A 22,028-nucleotide genomic window follows, 5' to 3' on the forward strand; every position below is an offset into this window, starting at 1 on the left:
GTTTTGTCTGTGATTGCGTTACATCCACCCCAGTTTAAGAGAGTATGGTGTATGAGTTTTGTCTGTGATTGCGTTACATCCACCCCAGTTTAAGAGAGTATGGTGTATGAGTTTTGTCTGTGATTGCGTTACATCCACCCCAGTTAAAGAGAGTATGGTATGTGAGCCTTGTCTATGATTGCGTTACATCCACCCCAGTTAAAGAGAGTATGGTGTATGAGTTTTGTCTGTGATTGCGTTACATCCACCCCAGTTAAAGAGAGTATGGTATGTGAGCCTTGTCTATGATTGCGTTACATCCACCCCAGTTTAAGAGAGTATGGTGTATGAGTTTTGTCTGTGATTGCGTTACATCCACCCCAGTTAAAGAGAGTATGGTATGTGAGCCTTGTCTATGATTGCGTTACATCCACCCCAGTTTAAGAGAGTATGGTGTATGAGTTTTGTCTGTGATTGCGTTACATCCACCCCAGTTAAAGAGAGTATGGTATGTGAGCCTTGTCTATGATTGCGTTACATCCACCCCATTTAAAGAGAGTGAGCCTTGTCTGTGATTGCGTAATGTCCACTCCAGTTAAAGAAAGTGTAGTATGAGAGCTTTGTTTTTAATTGCATAATGTCCACTCCTTTATGACCATAAGATTTGCTCCAGGCTGTACATGATGAGTTCACTGCTTGCAAGTTCCATAGAGTTTTAGCGAGACAAGCCTCGCTCTGGTCATTGCATTAAATGCTCTTTTCTCGTCTGTGGCTCTAAAGCCACATTGTTTTGGGTTCTATCTGCTTTTATTAAAGGAAGGCACACATTAGAATGTGCTGAACTGCAGGGCTGGAAGATAGCGTTCTGACAGGGAAAAGATGCTTTGATTTTAGATTTGCATGCGAATGAGTGACACAGGAACAGGATGTGGGAGACATCTTTAAGGAAAGGGGACGATTTCCACCACTACACCTGACCTACCGTAGCAGCCACGCTGCTGGCCGGGAGCCAGGCATGGTGAGCGCTCTGCGAGTAGCGAGTTTTCCCGAAAGCAAGGGGGCCGCAGTACTGAATGAGAGCCTAATGGGAAGAATAGAGGGAGGAAGCTCCCTCCTCCACTCCCCTGAGCTGCTTTATTCATTCCCACCATGCGAACGGAAGAGGAATCATTTCATTCAGAACAGAGGACTGATTCATCCCAGATTTCTGTCTCTGCTGCTGGCATAAAAGAGTGTGTGTTTAAAGGTGTGTATCTTCCTAAGGACTTGGCCATTTTCAGTTTGGACAGCTGGGAAAGTACACTTTTCCTAGGGGGTCTAATTTTTGGCCTGAATGTTGCAGTATGTATTTTACGCCATGTTTTACCTTGTAAATTAATTTATTGTGATCAGAGCCAAAGTGATGTTATTTTTATGACTTGTTAAGATGTATTTACGACCAATCTGGCAAATTTGCATATAAGCAGATTTTTCTTATTTGTGTTATGGCCACAATAAACACAAACGCACTAGCACATAAAATACTATACCAAATCAGAAAAAGTTGGGACGGTATGGAAATGCAAATAAAAAATGCATTGTTTCTTACACTTACATTGCAGACAGTATGAACCCAAGATATTTTGTTTTGTCTGGTCAACAACTTCTTATTTCTTAATATACATCCATTTGGGCCTGCAACACACTTCACAAAAGGTTGAGACAGGCATTTTTTTTTTATTTAGGATTGTAAAATAGTTCTTTATTTGGTGAGTGGAAACTGGCTATTTAGCACTTTGTCTATAATCTAATCTGAAATTTAAATAAAACCCCAGCTGCCTTTAAAAATATATTTTTTTTAACCCTCTAATGGGCTCTGCTATCCGGCTGGGCTTGGCGGCTATATGAACAATGATTGGCTTGTTGTTCATACAGGGAGAGACAAGCCGGAACCTCATAACTGCTGCAATTACGACCTCTGCTGGCTGATTGATGGCGTATGCACAGTCAAGTGATAATGCATTGATCAGGGTGTGGCTCCCCGTACACAAAGCTGATCTGCATGTGAACTCGCCTTGTGCAGGTGAAACGATGCAGTAGGCTACTGCACACGTGTCGGAGGGGGCATGTATCGGTGTGTGTCAGTTTGCTCTCCTCAATCAGGGTGGGAGTTGGCACCAGTAAAGAGGAAGCATACCGCAATTGGGTAAAAATTGGACGCGCTATAAAATCGGTAGAAAAGGGGAGAAAATGCATTAAAAATAATCAAAAATAAACTGTTTTTAAATAATCTTGTTTGGGCTGTATCTATTACTTGGTTGACATGTGTTAAACTCAAAAATACTCTAAACTACACCCCCAAATCAGAAAAAGTTGGGACAGCATGGAAAATGCAAATAATAAAAAAACTCAAGAGTTTCTTACATTTACTTTGGTGACTTTTATCTCATTGCAGACAGAATGAACCTGAGATATTTTTGTCTGCTCAACTTTATTTCGTTCATTAATAAACATCCATTCCTGCATTTCAGGCCTGCAACACATTCCAAAAATAGTTGGGACAGTAAACCATTTACCACTTTGTAATGTTGTCATTCCTTTTCATACTGTTCCAACTTTTTCTGATTGGGGTTGTAAGAAATGCAAAGAAATAATATACCATAGTGAGACATTTTGCTCACTGCAGTTTTCTTTCTTTTAGTGTGTGTCTGCTCTGGTACAGCCGCTTGGTGTGTGTGCAGAATACCTCAACTCCAGCCTGGTTCAGGTCGGTATTCCTATGCCCTCTGCCCACACATATGGCCACTTTCTTGCTCTTACTTGTCATACCTCTCACTTATATATTACGTGACATACAGCCATTAAAATTGTATTGACTTGATCGTACGTTGCAGCCCATGCTGGACCCGGTCATCCACAAGATGATCACATATGTGCAGAATCTGGAAGAAAAAGACTTGAAAGACAAGGTGCACATCTTGCACACATGAACATATTCTGCAGTATATCAGTCTTCATAGGTGGTTTTTGTTGTTGTTTTATTACAAAACATTTTCCTCTGCAGAGGTTGGTTAGTATTCCAGACCTGCTATCTGCCATTAAACTGCTGTGCATGAGGTTCCAGCGAGAGCTGGTTAACGTAGTGGACGATCTCAGGTTGGACATCCTTCTGCGGATGTTAAAGACTCCTCACTTCAGTGCCAAGATGAACTCGCTCAAAGAGGTAGGGATGTGATTTTTGCTGCTTTTAACACAAACTTCATGGTCTTTAATTTCTAATAGAAATTTTGGGTGCTTTGTCTTGAAAGCAACCTGGGATTATGCCCGGTCAAGCATCACACATTTGTTAGCAATTAAGGATTGAGGATTATTCTAAACTTCAAAGCCTGTTGGTGTTTCAGCAATTTCAGTAAATGTTTTTTTCACTAGTATGAAAACTTTTATCTTACTTTATGTTCCTGTATTATTTCTAGGTGGTTTCTGATCTAAATAAAGAGTATCATTATGTCTTTATTATAAATATTTTACTAACAATAGCTTAATGTGAAAAGTACTTTCACTTCCATGTTTTACCACAACTTTATCCTGGTCAGGGTCGTGATGGGTCTGATTTCCTTTGAATCACCGGGTGCAATGCAGTAATGAACCCTAAACAGGATGCCAGTCCATCCCGGATCTCAGCCAGTTCCCTAAACATAGCCAGTCATATATGTATTCAGATGCCTGACCAGCTGATAGCATTGCTGGTGATTCAAACCCTGGATCCCAGAGTTAGTGGCCTAGTGCCACCCACTGCACCTCTGAAAAGTACTATTAATAAAAAATTATGTTTGTAGGAGTCACAGGCTCTTCGTATGCTATTCTGCTCTGTGTGGAAACCCAATACTAACAGGTGATTGGAAGCTGTGGCAGATTGGACATGTCGACTGGAACTGGTTATATGTCTCTCCTAAATCAGGGTGTGCAAGCCGCAGTCAAGAATTAAAAACGACTCCTCGGTTCTAAAATTGGTGTTTGCACCTGTCAGCTAGGCGCCATCTAGTGGGCATAATTGGCAGTGCCTGCAGCAGACAAGCTTCTGCCAGGGCGGGATGACCGGACTATGTGGGTGGGGTCTTCAAGCGCTGTGTAAGGACCCTGATTAGCAGATAGAGAGGCACCTGTACATAATGCATGGGTGAAAAAGGGTTCCGCTAAGGGCTGCATGTGGGTCGGAGGAGGCGTGAGCAGCAATATACCCACCTCAACTGCAATCAAGGATCCCCCAGCAGCGGAAGACAAATTGACTACGCTAAATTGGGAGAAAATGCCTAAATAAAATAGAAAAAAATAAAAACAACTAAATTTGGGGATAACAGAAAAAAGAAAGCTTTAAGATTTGTTTAGGCAATTTCTTCGCGATGCTAAGCGATTTTACGTTTACATTAGATATTATTACCTTATTTGGGCTGCACATTTGATTAAAAATACGGTAATTTATACAGTACTTTTTAAAATGTGTGTGTGATTCCCAACAAATAATTTAAAATCTTATGATATATACAGTTACCGTAATATAAAAATGTTTTTCTTATTTCATTTTTGAGGATTTGGTCGAAGTCACCCACCCTTAAGCATCAGCTGAAGTGTCTTTTAGGGCAGAAAATAGAATACATCTAAGCCATGTAAACCTCAGAAAATAGTGGTAAAGAATATTTTCTGCACATGGACAGTTTCAGCCCATTACTGTCTAGCTTACTTCAGTCTTTCTTTTCAGGTCACCAAATTGATAGAGGAGAGCACAGTGTCTAAGACAATAAAGAATGCAATAGACACCGACCGGCTTCTTGACTGGCTGGTGGAAAACTCTGTTCTCTCGATAGCACTGGAAGGTAAGCTGATAATATGATATATATCGCAAACGAGGCTCCGATACTAAACATCCGATACCGTGTGCCTAGTGCACGTTGCTGCGTTATGCCTAGTTCACACTACACGATTTTTGCCCTGATTTTCGCTCGGCGACTGGTCGGCGCTAGATTTGCCGGCTCGGGAGCAACTCGGCGTTCGCTCGGCGATCAAAACTCTGCTTTCGATCGCTAAGTGTGAACTATCCAACAACTCGATCCGACCGGCTCACCGAGCGCTCGGCGACCGGATCGAGTTTTCTAGCACGTCAGATGTCTGATGAGTGACATGTCGAACAGCCAATGAGAACGCAGGATACAGTGCGAGGGGAAACACAGGAGAGGAGTGTAAACCGGTGGGACAGGGGTTTAATATAGTTTATATCTGAATCCACTGGCACACACACACGTTTTACAGTATTTCTGACCTGATCGTTCTCTACAAAATATAACAACAAAACACCAACATTGCAAAAATATTTATTAACCTCCAACTCACTACAGAACAATCCATGCTATTCGTGTTGCCAAATCCACTCAGATTCATTCATTTTTCCTCCTTGATTTCATCACATCAGCGCACAAACACTTTGATCACTCGCTACTTGTTGACGTGCATTTTTGGACGTGGTATCATTAAACTTCTCGTCACTTCTCACGTGTGTTTTTGTTTAAAAAAAACGGTATTCTAAATAGGTATCGGTATCGGCATCGGCAAGTACAAAAATTCATGTACTTGTACTCGTACTCGCTTGGGAAAAAAATGGTATTGATGCATCCCTAGTAATAATAGGTGTTTGACTTGGAGGTGCCCAACACCTGGTAGCAATTTGACTTGGGAATAAATAAGTCAGTGTTTCTAGTCGAACACGACTGATAACCATGATATTTGATGCAGCGAGTTAGTCCAAGGCATCACAAGTCAGAATAAAATCTTTTTAAAATTATTTTTATATCGTTTTACAAGGCGGCTCAGTGGGTGGCACTGTCGCCTCACAGCAAAGGATGTGGTGAGGGAGAACATGCGTGTGGTCGGGGTGCCAGAGGAGGATGTTCAGGATAGAGCAATATAGAGAAGAATGATCCACTCTAGTGACTCCTAATGGGAGCAGCTGAAATAATAAGAACAGATTTGGATTGAAATGTCTAAACTTATAATCATTAAGCAAATAAATGGATTAGGTTGATCTTGAGTTGTAAAACTAGCTTAATTCATGATTGTTAACCACAAGCTGGCTGTTAGTGGAATCTTGAAAGTAAGCAAACTCAGCTGTCCAACTGATTGCCTACTGTAGCTGTCTAAGCACTGTAGCACTAAAAAAATTTTCTAGTGTCTTAATTTCATGGTGGTTCTACAGTCACTGTTTTATATTCTTGTACCACAAAGTCAAAAGCGAGGCATTACGTTTCTGTTGTGTTTGTGCTGGGCTAATAAACAGGTGCATTAAGAAGCGTGTGGCGTGTGTGATGCGTTCACAATGCTGAGAGATTCATGTGTTGTCCTATTCACAGACCAGATGGACATCCCACCACTGTTTCATTGTTAGCTCATGCTTGAAATTACTTGCCTTTAGCTCAGCTTTCTATTTTTTAATTCCTTTTTTGTTACTCATTTTATTCATCATTGCCTTTCTTTCCCCCCATACTGTATCTCACTCTTTGAGATATGTGGAGTATGTTCTTACCCACTACAAATTCTGACACCTGTTTTCGAAAGGGGCGGCACGGTGGCTCGGTGGTTAGCACTGTCACCTCACAGCAAGAAGGTCCTGGGTTCGATCCCAAGGTGGAGTGGTTTGGAAACTCCTTTCTGTGTGGAGTTTGCATGTTCTCCCCGTGTCTGCGTGGGTTTCCTCTGGGAGCTCCGGTTTCCTCCCACAGTCCAGAAACATGCAGTCAAGTTAATTGGAGACACTGAATTGCCCTATAGGAGAATGGGTGGACTGGCGCCTTGTCAAGGGTGTTACTTGCGCCCATTGAAAAGCTGGGATAGGCTCTAGCACCCCTAAGCCCCCCCCCCGATTGGATAAGCAGTTAAGAGAGAGAGTGCGTGAGTGAGTGTTTTCAAAAGCAGACAGAAATGCATTGCTGTGGGATGTGGTTCACATCCAGTTTGTGCCTTTATAATAAATTGTTTATTATTAACAATAAAAATATTAAGATTAATTATCCAGCTGTGTCATCACAGCAGCCTTAGTTGTGCCGTCGCTTCATGCGTTTAAAGCCTTTTATCCCACTGTAGAACCTCACAGCTGGCAGCATAAATAATAGAGTACAACAGCGACATGTAAGTGATTTCCAGCTTACATGAAAAGAGGGAAGAGTGCGATTCCAGACAGTGCCAAATACTCAGAACCAAGGTGCAGTCAAAACAAGCTATCGGTCCACTGTCTATAGCAAAGCAATGGGAGTGTCCAAACCAAGAGAAAATATAAACATGGGACCAAATTACACTAACCCACTACTGCTGTGGGATCAAGGGTTTGGATTGTTAGTGCTATCGGTCGGTCTGGCGTCTACATTAGACAATTGTCTATGGGTCTGTTCGAAAACCTACTGAGTCTTGCTGCCTACTGCCTACCTCGGCAGCTGCCTAGGTAGAGAGGATTCTGATAAAACATTGAACTCATAAGGCAGATTATTCAGACGCACTACTTAGACCGTAATTACGTCACCGCAGTTTTTGCTTTCTAAGCTAACACAGTTAGCCTCAGGCCATTCAAACCAATGGTCTGAGGTAGCACAACCCGCTAGTATGCCAGCTAATATTTCCTACCCGTCACTGACATTTGAAAAGAACCGCCAAGGGACAGTTGTAGCCTAGTGGGTAGAGCTTTGGGCTATCAACCAGAAGATTGGCGGTTCAAATCCAGGCTCTGCTATGCAGCCACTGCTCCAGGGGCGCCATACGATGGCTGACCCTGCGCTCTGACCCCAGCTTCCAAACAAGCTGGGATAGGCAAAGAAAATAATTTCATTGTACTGTACGACTATATACAGTATGTATATATGACTATATATGACAAATAAAGGATATCTTCTTATATTTGTAATTTTTGGTGAGAAAAGTTGTTCTGCACTGAATGCTGGGATTGCCTACACATATCAGATTATTGCTTCAAAATAAGGCACCTTAGTAGGCAGCATTTTGAGGCATCTAAGAATTCAGACAGCCTTTTTCTCGGGAGCTCGCCACAGATGACGTTTGTTTGTTTGTTTGTTTATTAGGATTTTAACGTCATGTTTTACACTTTGGTTCACTAGGTTATACAGTGCCTTGCAAAAGTATTCAGCCCCCTTGAACTTTTCAACCTTTTGCCACATTTCAGGCTTCAAACATAACGATATGAAATTGTAATTTTTTGTGAAGAATCAACAACAAGTGGGACACAATCGTGAAGTGGAACGAAATTTATTGGATATTTTAAACTTTTTTTAGAAATAAAAAACTAAAAAGTGGGGCGTGCAATATTATTCAGCCCCTTTACTTTCAGTGCAGCAAACTCACTCCAGAAGTTCAGTGAGGATCTCTGAATGATCCAATGTTGACCTAAATGACTGATGGTGATAAATAGAATCCACCTGTGTGTAATCAAGTCTCCGTATAAATGCACCTGCTCTGTGACAGTCTCAGAGTTCTGTTTAAAGCGCAGAGAGCATCATGAAGACCAAGGAACACACCAGGCAGGTCCGAGATACTGTTGTGGAGAAGTTTAAAGCCGGATTTGGATACAAAAAGATTTCCCAAGCTTTAAACATCTCAAGGAGCACTGTGCAAGCGATCATATTGAAGTGGAAGGAGTATCAGACCACTGCAAATCTACCAAGACCCGGCCATCCCTCTAAACTTTCAGCTCAAACAAGGAGAAGGCTGATCAGAGATGCAGCCAAGAGGCCCATGATCACTCTGAATGAACTGCAGAGATCTACAGCTGAGGTGGGAGACTCTGTCCATAGGACACAATCAGTCGTACACTGCACAAATCTGGCCTTTATGTAAGAGTGGCAAGAAGAAAGCCATTTCTCAAAGATATCTATAAAAAGTCACCTGGGAGACACACCAAACATGTGGAAGAAGGTGCTCTGGTCAGATGAAACCAAAATCGAACTTTTTGGCCACAACGCAAAACGTTATGTTTGGCGTAAAAGCAACACAGCTCATCACCCTGAACACACCATCCCCACTGTCAAACATGGTGGTGGCAGCATCATGGTTTGGGCCTGCTTTTCTTCAGCAGGGACAGGGAAGATGGTTAAAATTGATGGGAAGATGGATGGAGCCAAATACAGGACCATTCTGGAAGAAAACCTGTTGCAGTCTGCAAAAGACCTGAGACTGGGACGGAGATTTATCTTCCAACAAGACAATGAACCAAAACATAAAGCAAAATCTACAATGGAATGGTTCACAAATAAACGTATGCAGGTGTTAGAATGGCCAAGTCAAAGTCCAGACCTGAATCCCATCGAGAATCTGTGGAAAGAGCTGAAAACTGCTGTTCACAAACGCTCTCCATCCAACCTCACTGAGCTCGAGCTGTTTTGCAAGGAAGAATGGGCAAAAATTTCTGTCTCTCGATGTGCAAAACTGATAGAGACATACCCCAAGCGACTTGCAGCTGTAATCGCAGCAAAAGGTGGCGCTACAAAGTATTAACGCAAGGGGGCTGAATAATATTGCACGCCCCACTTTTCAGTTTTTTATTTCTAAAAAAAGTTTAAAATATCCAATAAATTTCGTTCCACTTCACGATTGTGTCCCACTTGTTGTTGATTCTTCACAAAAAATTACAATTTCACATCGTTATGTTTGAAGCCTGAAATGTGGCAAAAGGTTGAAAAGTTCAAGGGGGCTGAATACTTTTGCAAGGCACTGTATCTAACACGCTTATGGACAATTTAGTATCTCCAATTCACCTCACTTGCATGTCTTTGGATTGTGGGAGGAAACCGGAGCACCCGGAGGGAACCCACGTGGACACGGGGAGAACATGCAAACTATACACAGAAAGGACCCAGACCTCCCCACCTGGGGATCGAACCCAGGACCTTCTTACTGTGAGGCAACAGTGATACCCACTTAGCCACTGTGCCGCCCGCCAAGAGGACGTAAAATGCTGTCCATATAGAGAGATCACTAGGTTTTTGGACAGACCCTATATCTGGGGTAGCGTTTGGCTGATGGCCTGCGATGGATAGGTGTCCTGTCCAGGGTGTGTTGCTGCAGAATAGCATCAGAAGAAGAATTGTGTAATCGATTCAACATGTTTGTTTTCCTCTCTTTTTCTTCATGTCTCGCTTCTCTTTTTTTTCTATAGGAAACATTGACCAGGCACAGTACTGTGATAGAATTAAGGGAATCATTGAGCTGCTGGGCAGTAAGCTTTCTTTAGATGAGCTCTCTAAAATCTGGAAAATACAAGTGAGTCACCCAAATATGTTTGCCTCTATTTATCCATCTCTCTCTTACACATACACACACACACACAATCGGAATAATAGTAGCAGAATTCATGTACATACAGTATATATTGTGTAGCTTTGGTCTTCTCTAAAGGTTCTCTTTCTGACCCTGTTTTTGCAGTCTGGCCAGTCCTCCACTGTCATAGAGAACATCCACGCAATCATCGCTGCTGCCGCCGTCAAATTTAATTTCGATCAGCTAAGCCACCTCTTTGTTCTCATACAGAAAGTAAGATTTCATAGTTTTACTTTCCTTTATTATGGTGATGATTCAGTGATGAGTGTTAGTTATGTTGGTAATGTTTTGTTATGTGCATTATGTGCTTTTAGAGCTGGGAGGTTGAGAGTGATCGAGTCAGACAGAAGCTGCTAAGCCTGATTGGGCGGATCGGCAGAGAGGCCCGTTCCGAAGCAACAACTGGAAAGGTGTGTGTTAGTAGTTGCTACAAAATAATTAAAAGATGCTGATTTTTGTTGTAAGTGAAGATAGAAAGAATTCTGGCTTCAAGGTCTCTGGTTTGATCTGGTAAAGCACATGATCATCTTTGGGTTGAATCATTGACCAAATAAAGAAGGGTGACTTTTCCTGCAGTGATCTGACTATGGTGTGCATGTAAACTTACTCAGTAATGAATACTACGGTTAAATAAAAACATATGCCACTCAGGTGGCGCAGCGGTAAAAACACACGCTGGAACACTAGAGCTGGGATCTAGAATACATCGTATCGAGTCTCAGCGCTGCCTGCCGGCTGGGCTAAGCAGCCACATGAACAACGATTGGCCTGTTGTTCAGATAGGGGTGGGATATTAAGCCGAATAGAGACTCTCTCATAATTAATGCAGTTACAACCTCTGCTGGCTGATTGATGGCGCCTGCACTGAGACGGGGAAAAGAGTGCTGTCAGGGTGGGTCTCTCCATACATTGCTGATCCGCATTGCACTTATCAAAGTGTAGGTGACAAAATGCATATGGCTGCTGCCCACGTGTCAGAGGGGGCATGGGTTAGCTTTGTTCTCCTTAATCAGAGTGGGGATCGGCATTGGTGGAGAGGAAGCATAACGTTATACGTTATATATAATAACTATAACATATACTTTCTTGTTAGACAACAGTTACACACACCTGGAACTGTTATATAAACCCTCAGCCAAGAAAACACAGAGCAATCCTAAACTTCCTGGCAGAAACAAGGAAAAATTACTTAAACATAACATAGATTGTGCTATAAATTACACAGTAATCTGTATAAAGTGGCATAAAACTAAAATAAATACATAAATATTTCCTTGTCACAAACTCCTTGGCAGGAACCACATATGACTGACGAGAAACGAGGAATCGAGGGATAATGTGGATCAGGGTGTGTCTCTTTGTACACAAAGTTGATACGCATATGAACTCTCCCTGTGTGGGTGAAAAGATGCAGTCTACTGCACACCTGTCGGAGAGGGTGTGTGTTAGTCACGGCTCTCCTCAATCAGGTTGGAGATCAACATCAGTAGAGAGGAAGCGTAATGCAATAGGGCAGAGGTGCCCAATACGTCGATCACGATCTACCAGTCGATCGCACAGTGCACGCTGGTAGATCGCGCCTCGTTCAAACAGGTCAGCGTGATTGACATAAAATGTGGCCACTGTTTCTTTAATTTGCGGCTTTGAAAAGGTGCCAGTAGGTGTAGTTGATGCTCTAAATTGCACCTGTATGTGTAAGTGAGTGGATAAATGAGTGTGATGCTTTGCGATGGTTTGACGGGCCCTGTCCAGGGTGTATTTTTGTGACTCTGGACCCATGCTTGCCCTGTAATGCTGAATATCAATATAGGCAACTGAAGCACATTTTAAAAAAGCTTTTTTGAAAAACATCTGTCGACTGAAAATAGTAGATCTCAAGCCACTAAAGTATGGGCACCCCTGCAATAGGGTAATTGGATGCAACTACATTGGGAGGAAAATTGGGTGGGGGGGCATTGTTAGGTTCATTGCTTTTAAAGTCTGTTGTCTGTGTTCACATTGATATGCATCTTGTTTATAGACGAATCAGTCTGGCCCAAGCACTGGCCATGCTGCACCCAATTCCATATATTTGTGTCTTTCACAGGTGTTGGAGGTATTGTGGGAGCTGGCTCACCTTCCCACTCTTCCAACTACACTGGTCCAACAAGCTCTGGAGGAACATCTGGCCATTCTGAGTGATGCTTATGCTGTTAAAGAAACTGTCAAAAAGAGCTACATCATCAAGTGTATTGAGGATATCAAGAAGGTAAGAAGTGGTTATTTAACCCACAGAACAAAAAATGTTGTTCCCTAGGAGTTGTTCAGGATTCTTTTTGGGGAAATTGACATTTTAATTAATTTAAATGTTTTTAATTGTATGTAGTTTTAAATGTATTTAATTTCTGTTATCAAGTTATTTGCTTTTTGTTGTCTTTTGCTGGCTTGCATCTGGTAAACATGTTGATAACACTATTTAAATGGCATTAGTTTGTTTGGGAAACGAGAGTAATTCTGCCTTTTTCACCATTCTCCTCTCCCAATTTTGACATATAGCTAACACAACAGCATTAACATTTGGCTTTATAGGGGGTGGGCTCAGTGGGTAGCACTGTTGCCTCACAGCAAGAAGGTCCTGGGTTCGGTTCCCAGGTGGAGCGTTCCAGGTCATTTCTGTGGAGTTTGCATGTTCTCCCCGTGCCTGTGTGGGTTTACTCCGGGAGCTCCGGTTTCCTCCCACAGTCCAAAGACATGCAGTCAGGTGAATTGGAGATACAAAATTGTCCATGACTGTGTTTCAAGTTAAACTTGTGAACTGATGAATCTTGTGTAACCAGCGACTTCCTGTTCTGTCATGAATGTAATCAAAGTGTGTAAAACATGACGTTAAAATCTTAATAAATAAATTGACCTTGTAGGAAAACATTTGCTTAAAATGGGCTTGTCCTATACAAATTTGTTTACCTCCAGATGTGAGACGTAATCACAGAGAAGTGTTTGACGTCATTAGAAATCATGCAGACAAACTAATCCCATCTAAATAGGGCTACAGTGTGCTATGTTGCATTCTTTCAAACAAATCCTATATTTCCCTCTTGCCTTTTCGCACTTCTCCTTATTTTAAATAAAAATTGCAGCATAACTTGCAACATCAGAAAACATGCAGTCCCTGTGCGAACGCTAATATTTTGCAGTCCTCTAAGAGCTATGTTAAGAGCCGAGCCGGGTGTTCAAAGGTGTCATCCTATCTCTGATGCCAGACAGCTATTTGGAGCGTCACTTGCCTTCCCACATTCTCACACTTGCGCACTTCTTCTAGCTCCCATTCTGTGCTTCAGGCTCTATTCCAGGGTGATCGGGTTACTGCATTACTCACAGATATTCACAGGAACTCCGAACAGAGCTCACTGAATGCAACTGCAGTTTATGTCTTCAGATACAAATACAGGAGGACTCAAAGTGTACCAGCGAGATACAGGGCTCTTTTTTTACTGGCTCCTGGGGCAAGAAGAAACCAAGCTGGGCTAAAGTAAGAGAAGCATTAGGGTCTACAATGGCCCTACTTTTATGTATAATACTGACCAATCACAACTTACCTTCAATCTCATGCCAGTCTGTCACAGTCCATCGAGGTGGCTTTGGTTGCAAGGGGATTTCGATTTGGGAATTATCTTTATTTGATTCTTAGGGATATCGTGTCCTGTTGATTGCAAAGCACATGGCCAATATGTGTTGAATGTCAGAAATGTCTGGGAAGCTTGGGATTCATTGGTGAAATTTGCAAAATGATTTAGGACTGGGCGATTTATAACATTATAGTATTATTGGGAGAAACAAATCACCATTAAACTACAATCATGGTTCTTAAATATAACATAGCTATTAACCTGTTGTCACATTTTATTTACATTATTTCCATATTTGTAAAGTGGACATGAAATAAAAAGGCAGTTATTAAAGTTGCATAAATATGTGCAGCAAAATACAAATGTTGGTGGGAAAACCTAAAACAATAAGTCATATATTTGTCAATGTATATATATATACTGTATATATATATATATATATATATATATATATATATATATATATATATATATATATATATATATACACAGGGGTTGGACAAAATAACTGAAACACCTGGTTTTAGACCACAATAATTTATTAGTATGGTGTAGGGCCTCCTACGGCCAATACAGCGTCAATTCGTCTTGGAAATGACATATACAAGTCCTGCACAGTGGTCAGAGGGATTTTAAGCCATTCTTCTTGCAGGATAGTGGCCAGGTCACTACGTGATGCTGGTGGAGGAAAACGTTTCCTGACTCGCTTCTCCAAAACACCCCAAAGTGGCTCAATAATATTTAGATCTGGTGACTGTGCAGGCCATGGGAGATGTTCAACTTCACTTTCATGTTCATCAAACCAATCTTTCACCAGTCGTGCTGTGTGTATTGGTGCATTGTCATCCTGATACACGGCACCGCCATTGGATGCACATGTTCCTCCAGAATGGTTCGGTAGTCCTTGGCAGTGACGCGCCCATCTAGCACAAGTATTGGGCCAAGGGAATGCCATGATATGGCAGCCCAAACCATCACTGATCCACCCCCATGCTTCACTCTGGGCATGCAACAGTCTGGGTGGTACGCTTCTTTGGGGCTTCTCCACACCGTAACTCTCCCGGATGTGGGGAAAACAGTAAAGGTGGACTCATCAGAGAACAATACATGTTTCACATTGTCCACAGCCCAAGATTTGCGCTCCTTGCACCATTGAAACCGACGTTTGGCATCGGCACGAGTGACCAAAGGTTTGGCTATAGCAGCCCGGCCGTGTATATCGACCCTGTGGAGCTCCCGACGGACAGTTCTGGTGGAAACAGGAGAGTTGAGGTGCACATTTAATTCTGCCGTGATTTGGGCAGCCGTGGTTTTATGTTTTTTGGATACAATCCGGGTTAGCACCCGAACATCCCTTTCAGACAGCTTCCTCTTGCGTCCACAGTTAATCCTGTTGGATGTGGTTTGTCCTTCTTGGTGGTATGCTGACATTACCCTGGATACCGTGGCTCTTGATACATCACAAAGACTTGCTGTCTTGGTCACAGATGCGCCAGCAACACGTGCACCAACAATTTGTCCTCTTTTGAACTCTGGTATGTCACCCATAATGTTGTGTGCATTGCAATATTTTGAGCAAAACTGTGCTCTTACCCTGCTAATTGAACCTTCACACTCTGCTCTTACTGGTGCAATGTGCAATTAATGAAGATTGGCCACCAGACTGGTCCAATTTAGCCATGAAACCTCCCACACTAAAATGACAGGTGTTTCAGTTATTTTGTCCAACCCCTGTATATATATATATATTTTATTTAAGTTCTAAATTGTATTGCTGACTTGTTCTAATTATTTGTTAATTAATTAATAAATGAAAACTAAAATGCCAGTTTGCATAAATATAGTGGAATTGTGGTACCCCAATTAGTGTTACATATTGACTTTCTGCATTTATTTGTGGGATTTTTGATAACTGTCTTTTTATTTATTTAATTTTGCCTCAAATTGCACTCCATGTTGTTAACTAAATCATCTATAAAATAAAATGGATTTGAATTAACAAGCCATGCCGTTAACCCCTTAAGCTGTATGTTGTTATGTATTAAATATGCAGATGCAAAGCACCTTCTACACCTGGCATTTGTTGCACGGGCAGTAGGCGTGGGCATAAATCAGGGGAAACTCTGAATTTTGAGTTATGGTTCTATATTTTCTACCCACGCTGCTATAAAGCATATGCAAAGTGGAGTAATTAGCTCAAAACTTTAGGACTAGGCACACACAGTACTATATACAAAGCCAAATTATTAGGACCACCTAATATTCTGTCAAAATCAAAACATCTCTGACTTGCCGACAAATGAACGCCACAAGGGATCTAAGGGCATCCTGTTGTATCTATCTGATGCCTGAACCTTACCTGCAGGTTCTTCAACTTCTGTACTATGCAAGGTTGATCTTGCTACACTGCGGCCAGTTGGCATCTTTTTCATGAGTAAATGATGCACGCTTGCCGCTGCACAATTCCCATCGACGTGACTTAGTTAGTTGAACCAGTTGACCTTCTTCCATTGATCCAGTGTTCAGTTTCAATGCATAAAAGCCCATTAATTTCAATGGTGGACAGGAATTAGCATGTGCACTTTGACTATGCAGCCCTATACACAGAAGGATTTGATGATCTGTAATTTGAGCCACAGTACTTGGCTTCTGTTGATCTGTACCAGGCATCATAGCCTCCATGTCCTTTGGCATTAATGAGCCTTGGTTGCAAAACAACCTGAGTAGCAAAACAGCTTGTTCCATCTTGAAGAATACAGCCCAGGCCTGAGATGTTCACAAGTGACAAAATACAAGTCCGAGTCAAGTCACAAGTGTTTAGGCTAGAGTCCAAGTCAAGTCACAAGTCAATATAATATACACAAAACATGTATTGGAAATGTAGCGTAGAAATAAACGAATATGTAAGTTCAGATAAAAAAAAAAACCAACAACAGATTAGCGACTGTATTTTGCTGTTTTACTTAGTGCCTTTACTTTCCTAGTCATTGTGCAAATGAATGTAATTTCCGTAACAAGAAGGTACCAGTTAAAAGTCTAAACTGATTTAAACGTTTTGTTTTCATTGCAAAATAAAAGCGCGCAATAAATAACGGCACAGCGGCCAAAATCCAAAACACAGCAAAATAAATGTGTAAAGTAAATGTGCTTATAATTAAAAACCAACTTTTCCCGGTTGTGAAGTAAAACACGAACTCGTTAGAAAGCCAATCAAGCGTTTCATTGACAATCATCTGTGTGACGCAAACTGAATACATGCAAATAACAGCATTTCTTACTAAAAATTGAAATCAGAAGGTCTGATTGGTTCAGAAAGCGGTTCTTACAACCATTAGTTCCAATTCTGTGGGAGCATTCCATTCACCCCAGTTGTTCCTGTGAAGTGCACTACGTAGGGTATTCCACCATTTTAAGTGAGATTCCAATCCAAAGGTAACGAAAATGTTCAAATGAAGTGTCCGAGTCGAGTCTGAAGTCGCTGTGTGTGCGACTTACGTGGCCCATCTCTGGCCCAGGCAGGTGTAAAGAAGCAACTTGTGGCTTCACACTTGTAAAAAGAAGTTGTCAAACAGTGGTGCTTTGCATCTGTATTTTTATACTTGCATTGTTACCCTTTTTCCACTGAATGGGTGCTGGTGCACAGAGGCCTCAGTTTATGTTTAAAGCAATGAACAAAACTATGCACCCTGCTATATGACCAGTGTGTTTCTCCACTTCATGTGGTGGTGCTTAGACCAGACAGACAGCATGAGACGTTGTCGCTACGGCAGTCTGAAGAAACGCTGTCTGCCATTTGACCCTCGGACACTGCCAGTTTTGTCTATTAAGAACCAGGCAGATAGCACCAATCAGACTTTATCTGGCAATTTCTAAGTCTCAGTGTTGTTGGGCAAATGTATTAGACTCTGCTGCAGCACTGTTGTCCCTTTAATGGCAGCCATAAAAATAACTTTAAGATGTTGTCATGGCTACAAGAGGATGCTGCCCTTTAGACAGCATTACCACTTCCTAAATGCAAACCTACAACATTTTGAGGATATAAACAAATCAATTTTACTGCCTAGGAACTATCTGATTTGAGAAAAAAAGCACAAACAATGACTGTAGATCTGACACCAGTACTTTATCAGTGGAAATAGGTCATGTACGTGTTTATTTATTCTGAATATATTTTTATAAATTGTCTGCTTTAGTTTTTCAATAGTTCATGAATTTTATCTTTGTATTAAGCACATATTTTAAGCTATTGTGAATTTGATTCTGCTTTGTGTGTGACTGGTATGTGTGTGTGTATGTGTGTGTTGCAGTCATCCCAGCAAAGTAACCCTCAGTCAGTATGGGTTGTTCCAGCTTTACGGCAGCTCCATGAGATTACACGCTCCTTTATCAAACAGACCTACCAAAAACAAGACAAGGTAACCATCACCTGTGTGTATATATTTACAAACCAACCTTTGCTACACCGGTATTAGAAATAAAATGAGAGCATGCCCGATTTTACAGCTACAGCTAATTTTATTAATAAAGATATCCTATGAATTTTTGGACTGTGGCTTACTATAGTCCAGTGGTGGGCAAACTACGGCCCGCGGGCCATATACGGCCCGTTAGGCTGTTTAATCAGGCCCGCTGAGTATTTTGAGTATTTACAAAATTGTCCTAAAACCGCATTAATTTCACCTTTTTCCTGCACACCCTGCGTTTCAATTGATTCCACTAGATGGTGCACGCCAAACGCTTCCGATCTTTGCTAAAGCCGAGTGTATCTGGTCTACACACAGATATTCATTCATCACATTTGCCATCACACTGAGCCCTTCTACCCCTCTGGGAGTCGCCTGCCAGCGTGATCTAACCACCTGACTGGTTTGAAACGTCACACATAGACCATTAACTTATGTCGAAAGTGCTGCTTTGAACTCTGAATTGGTTTTGTTTAGACGGTGATACACAAAGTAGAAACAAAGATAAAAAATAATATAAAATACATTAAAAAATCACATTCACGCATGTGTAAACGTGCACATAATGGGATGAGTCTGACGTTTCATTTATATTCAAAAATTCATCCTTTAATCACGAAAATACAGGTTTAAATGAGAATTTATATTAGTTCCAAACCCCCACACCCACCCAGCCCATCTGTCAATTTTTACAACCCGGTGTGGCCCTTGAGCCGAAAAGTTTGCCCACCCCTGCTATAGACCATCATTGGATGAACTGGGTCTCTGAGTGGAATTTGGATACGTATTAAATAGTTTTTGTGCAGAATTAGAACACAATTCAGTGCTGCCACAGTCTAGCCAGAGGTCTGGAAAAGAGAAGGCTGGCTAACGGATCACCAGTAGCTGCTGGTGAAGGTGATGGCACGGACGGAGGAGGAATACAGGAAAACGATATGATGCGCTGCATGTTTTAACGCTCTCTTTATAATCAAGAGGACATGAGGAGGCATGTTCCAGCATCAGCCATCCTTGGCCTCAACCAACAGCTGTCAATAGAGTTAACATGGAAATTAAGTACATTTTAAATGGGGACAGTGCAGAAAGGAGAGATGCTTTCTAAAACCACAAACAGGACTATAAAACCCAAACAAGCAGGTTTTTTTTTGGACTTAATATTGTCAATCTAGTGGCACCCAGGCGGCGCAACGAAGTAATCTGCTAGTGCACCAGAGCTGAGATTCTGAGCTCCCAAATTCGAATCTTGGCTCCGCTACCGGCACAATTGGCAGTGCATGGAGCAAAATTCACCTCTAGTCTGCTGGGTGGGAAAAGACTGGACTATTAAGGGGTGGTGTTATCAACGATGTGTTAGGACTTTAGTTGCCCTGGCCGCATGTACAGAAGTGGAGGTGCACAGTGATCGGGGCGTGGCTCTCCGTACATGAAGTATGGGAGAATAAGAAGGGAGAATAAAACTGCACACACGTTGGAGGGAGTGTGTGCCAGGCAAATATACACCCTCCTTGGACGCCGTTGGGGTCCCCAGCAGCAGATTGGTTACACTAAATTGGGAGAAAATGGGGGAAAATTCATACAAAAACTGTATCAGATATCATTGTTTTGTCTTTTTACAGAGTATAATCCAGGACCTGAAGAAGAACTTTGAAATAGTGAAGCTTATTACAGGCTCTCTGGTGGCATGTCATCGTCTGGCAGTGTCAGCTGCAGGTCCTGGTGGTCTCTCTGGTTCCACTCTGGTGGATGGACGATACTCTTATCAAGAGGTATTCATGCTAAAGAAATTTCATTTTTTATTTAATGATAGATTATTTAAATGAACATGCTCATGTATATATATTATTTTAATGCCCAAGAAACTACAACATCCTAGACAAATTGTGACACATTAACTCTTAAACCACATACAAGGATGCCATCTTTCAATATTTACAACTATGATAGCAGGCTGGTTAGCCATCATGTAATGATCACTTGTAGCTCATATTTGTCTTGGGGAGGAAAAAAAAAATTTCACTGCTTAGGTGGCACAATGGTCTAACGCTAGCCTGCCACAGCTAGGATCTTGGGTTCGAATTACTGCTGTGCTATCAGCCAGCTGGGCACATACACAGACACACAGTTGTGTTTGTAGGGGGAGGGACAATTATAAAAGCTGGGTTTCTTGTCACTGCTGCAATAATGACCTGCAGGCCACTCAAGGAGGCTGATTACTGCTGGCAGTGTGCAGCTCTTCACACGCTATACTGCACTTCTTTTATATATATGAATTTTATACTGCAATTCACCTTTTACCAGTTAAACTCCTAATTGTGAAAACTTTCCAGAACAGTGTTACTTGTATATTCTTAGTTTTATTTTCCCTCTGTGTTTATTGCATTTGGGTGTTGTATATAAGACCAGTTAAAGTTAATGGGGAAAAAAGTTTATAGTATGTCTTACTAATGACTCTGTGTAACCTCTTTGTGTGCAGTATTTGGAAGGGCACTTGAAATTTTTGGCATTCTTTCTACAAGAAGCCAGTCTGTACTTGGTGTGGAATCGAGCTAAAGAGATCTGGGAGTGCCTGGTGTCTGGCATGGACGTCTGTGAGCTAGACCGGGAGGTAAAGCCAGACCCTGTTTATCAGTGTAATAAGCTGCTTGAATGTAAGTTCAGTAACTAAGTGGTGTTTGCCTCTGTACAGATGTGTTTTGAATGGTTCACTAAAGGACAACATGATCTTGAGAGTGACGTTCAGCAGCAGCTCTTCAAAGAGAAGATCCTCAAACTCGAGCCTTATGAGATTACAATGAACGGTAGCACTTATAATTTTACGCTTATTATTAAGGTATCATAACCATAATAATAGAATTGTTGGTATTTGTTGGACTCTGGAAAGGTTCTTCAAATGAAGCAGAATGATGCACAAATCAAAATGTAACCTTATAGCTGTTCAGGTGGCGCAGCGGTAAAAACACACGCTGCAACCAGAGCTGGATCTCTAATACATTGTATTGGATCTCAGCTCTTCCTTGCCGGCTGAGGATGAGCGGCCACATGAACAACGATTGGCCTGTTGTTCAGATGGGCGGGACTAAGCCGGATATGGGTCTCTCTCTGTCAGACTGGTGCAATTACGACCTCTGCTGGCTGATTAGAGGTGCCTACACAGAGATGAGGAAAGAGTGCTCTTAGGGTGTGTGTCTCCGTACACAACGCTAGGTGGCACAACACTCATCAATGTGTGGGTGATAAGATGCATACAGCTTGCTGCCCACGTGTCGGAGGGGGCGTGGGTTAGCTTCGATCTCCTCGGTCAGAGCGGGGATTGGCATAGGCGGAAAGGAAACATGATGCAATTGGGCAATTGGACATGCTAAAGAGGGAGAATAAAAGGGGGGTGAATGTAACCTTATGAAAGACAGGGCATAGCTTCCTACTTAGGACTATGCGTTCTATGAGACCCCAATCCTGGCAGGTGAAACGGGCAGGGGTGGCAGCAACAAAGCGAGAGGCTTTACTTAAACATGACTGGATTAGGTGAACAAAGGGAAAAATAAGTAAAAAGAAGATTTAAAAAACATCACCCTGAAATTGCTTTAAAATCTGAAAACACACTTAATTATGATTATTTATGAGAACTGATAATAATTGA

At 41.8% G+C, this 22,028-nt stretch overlaps 1 protein-coding gene across 2 annotated transcripts in view; it reads left to right on the forward strand.

Annotated features, from left to right (window-relative positions):
- usp24 (ubiquitin specific peptidase 24) overlaps positions 1-22,028 on the forward strand; it is a 90,210-nt gene that overhangs the window by 33,064 nt on the left and 35,118 nt on the right. Inside the window, exons 8-20 of one of the 2 annotated variants that reach the window (XM_063002166.1) lie at positions 2,660-2,725; positions 2,853-2,927; positions 3,023-3,181; positions 4,715-4,829; positions 10,163-10,266; positions 10,429-10,536; positions 10,638-10,733; positions 12,410-12,571; positions 13,739-13,831; positions 18,236-18,343; positions 20,008-20,157; positions 20,865-20,996; positions 21,078-21,189. In XM_063002166.1, coding sequence (XP_062858236.1) covers positions 2,660-2,725; positions 2,853-2,927; positions 3,023-3,181; positions 4,715-4,829; positions 10,163-10,266; positions 10,429-10,536; positions 10,638-10,733; positions 12,410-12,571; positions 13,739-13,831; positions 18,236-18,343; positions 20,008-20,157; positions 20,865-20,996; positions 21,078-21,189 — 1,480 coding nt within the window. The remainder of the gene's footprint in view (positions 1-2,659; positions 2,726-2,852; positions 2,928-3,022; positions 3,182-4,714; positions 4,830-10,162; positions 10,267-10,428; positions 10,537-10,637; positions 10,734-12,409; positions 12,572-13,738; positions 13,832-18,235; positions 18,344-20,007; positions 20,158-20,864; positions 20,997-21,077; positions 21,190-22,028) is intronic. The other variant, XM_063002167.1, reaches the window with a different exon arrangement.

Source organism: Trichomycterus rosablanca, chromosome 9, assembly GCF_030014385.1.
Source record: "Trichomycterus rosablanca isolate fTriRos1 chromosome 9, fTriRos1.hap1, whole genome shotgun sequence".
Taxonomy (NCBI): domain Eukaryota; kingdom Metazoa; phylum Chordata; class Actinopteri; order Siluriformes; family Trichomycteridae; genus Trichomycterus; species Trichomycterus rosablanca.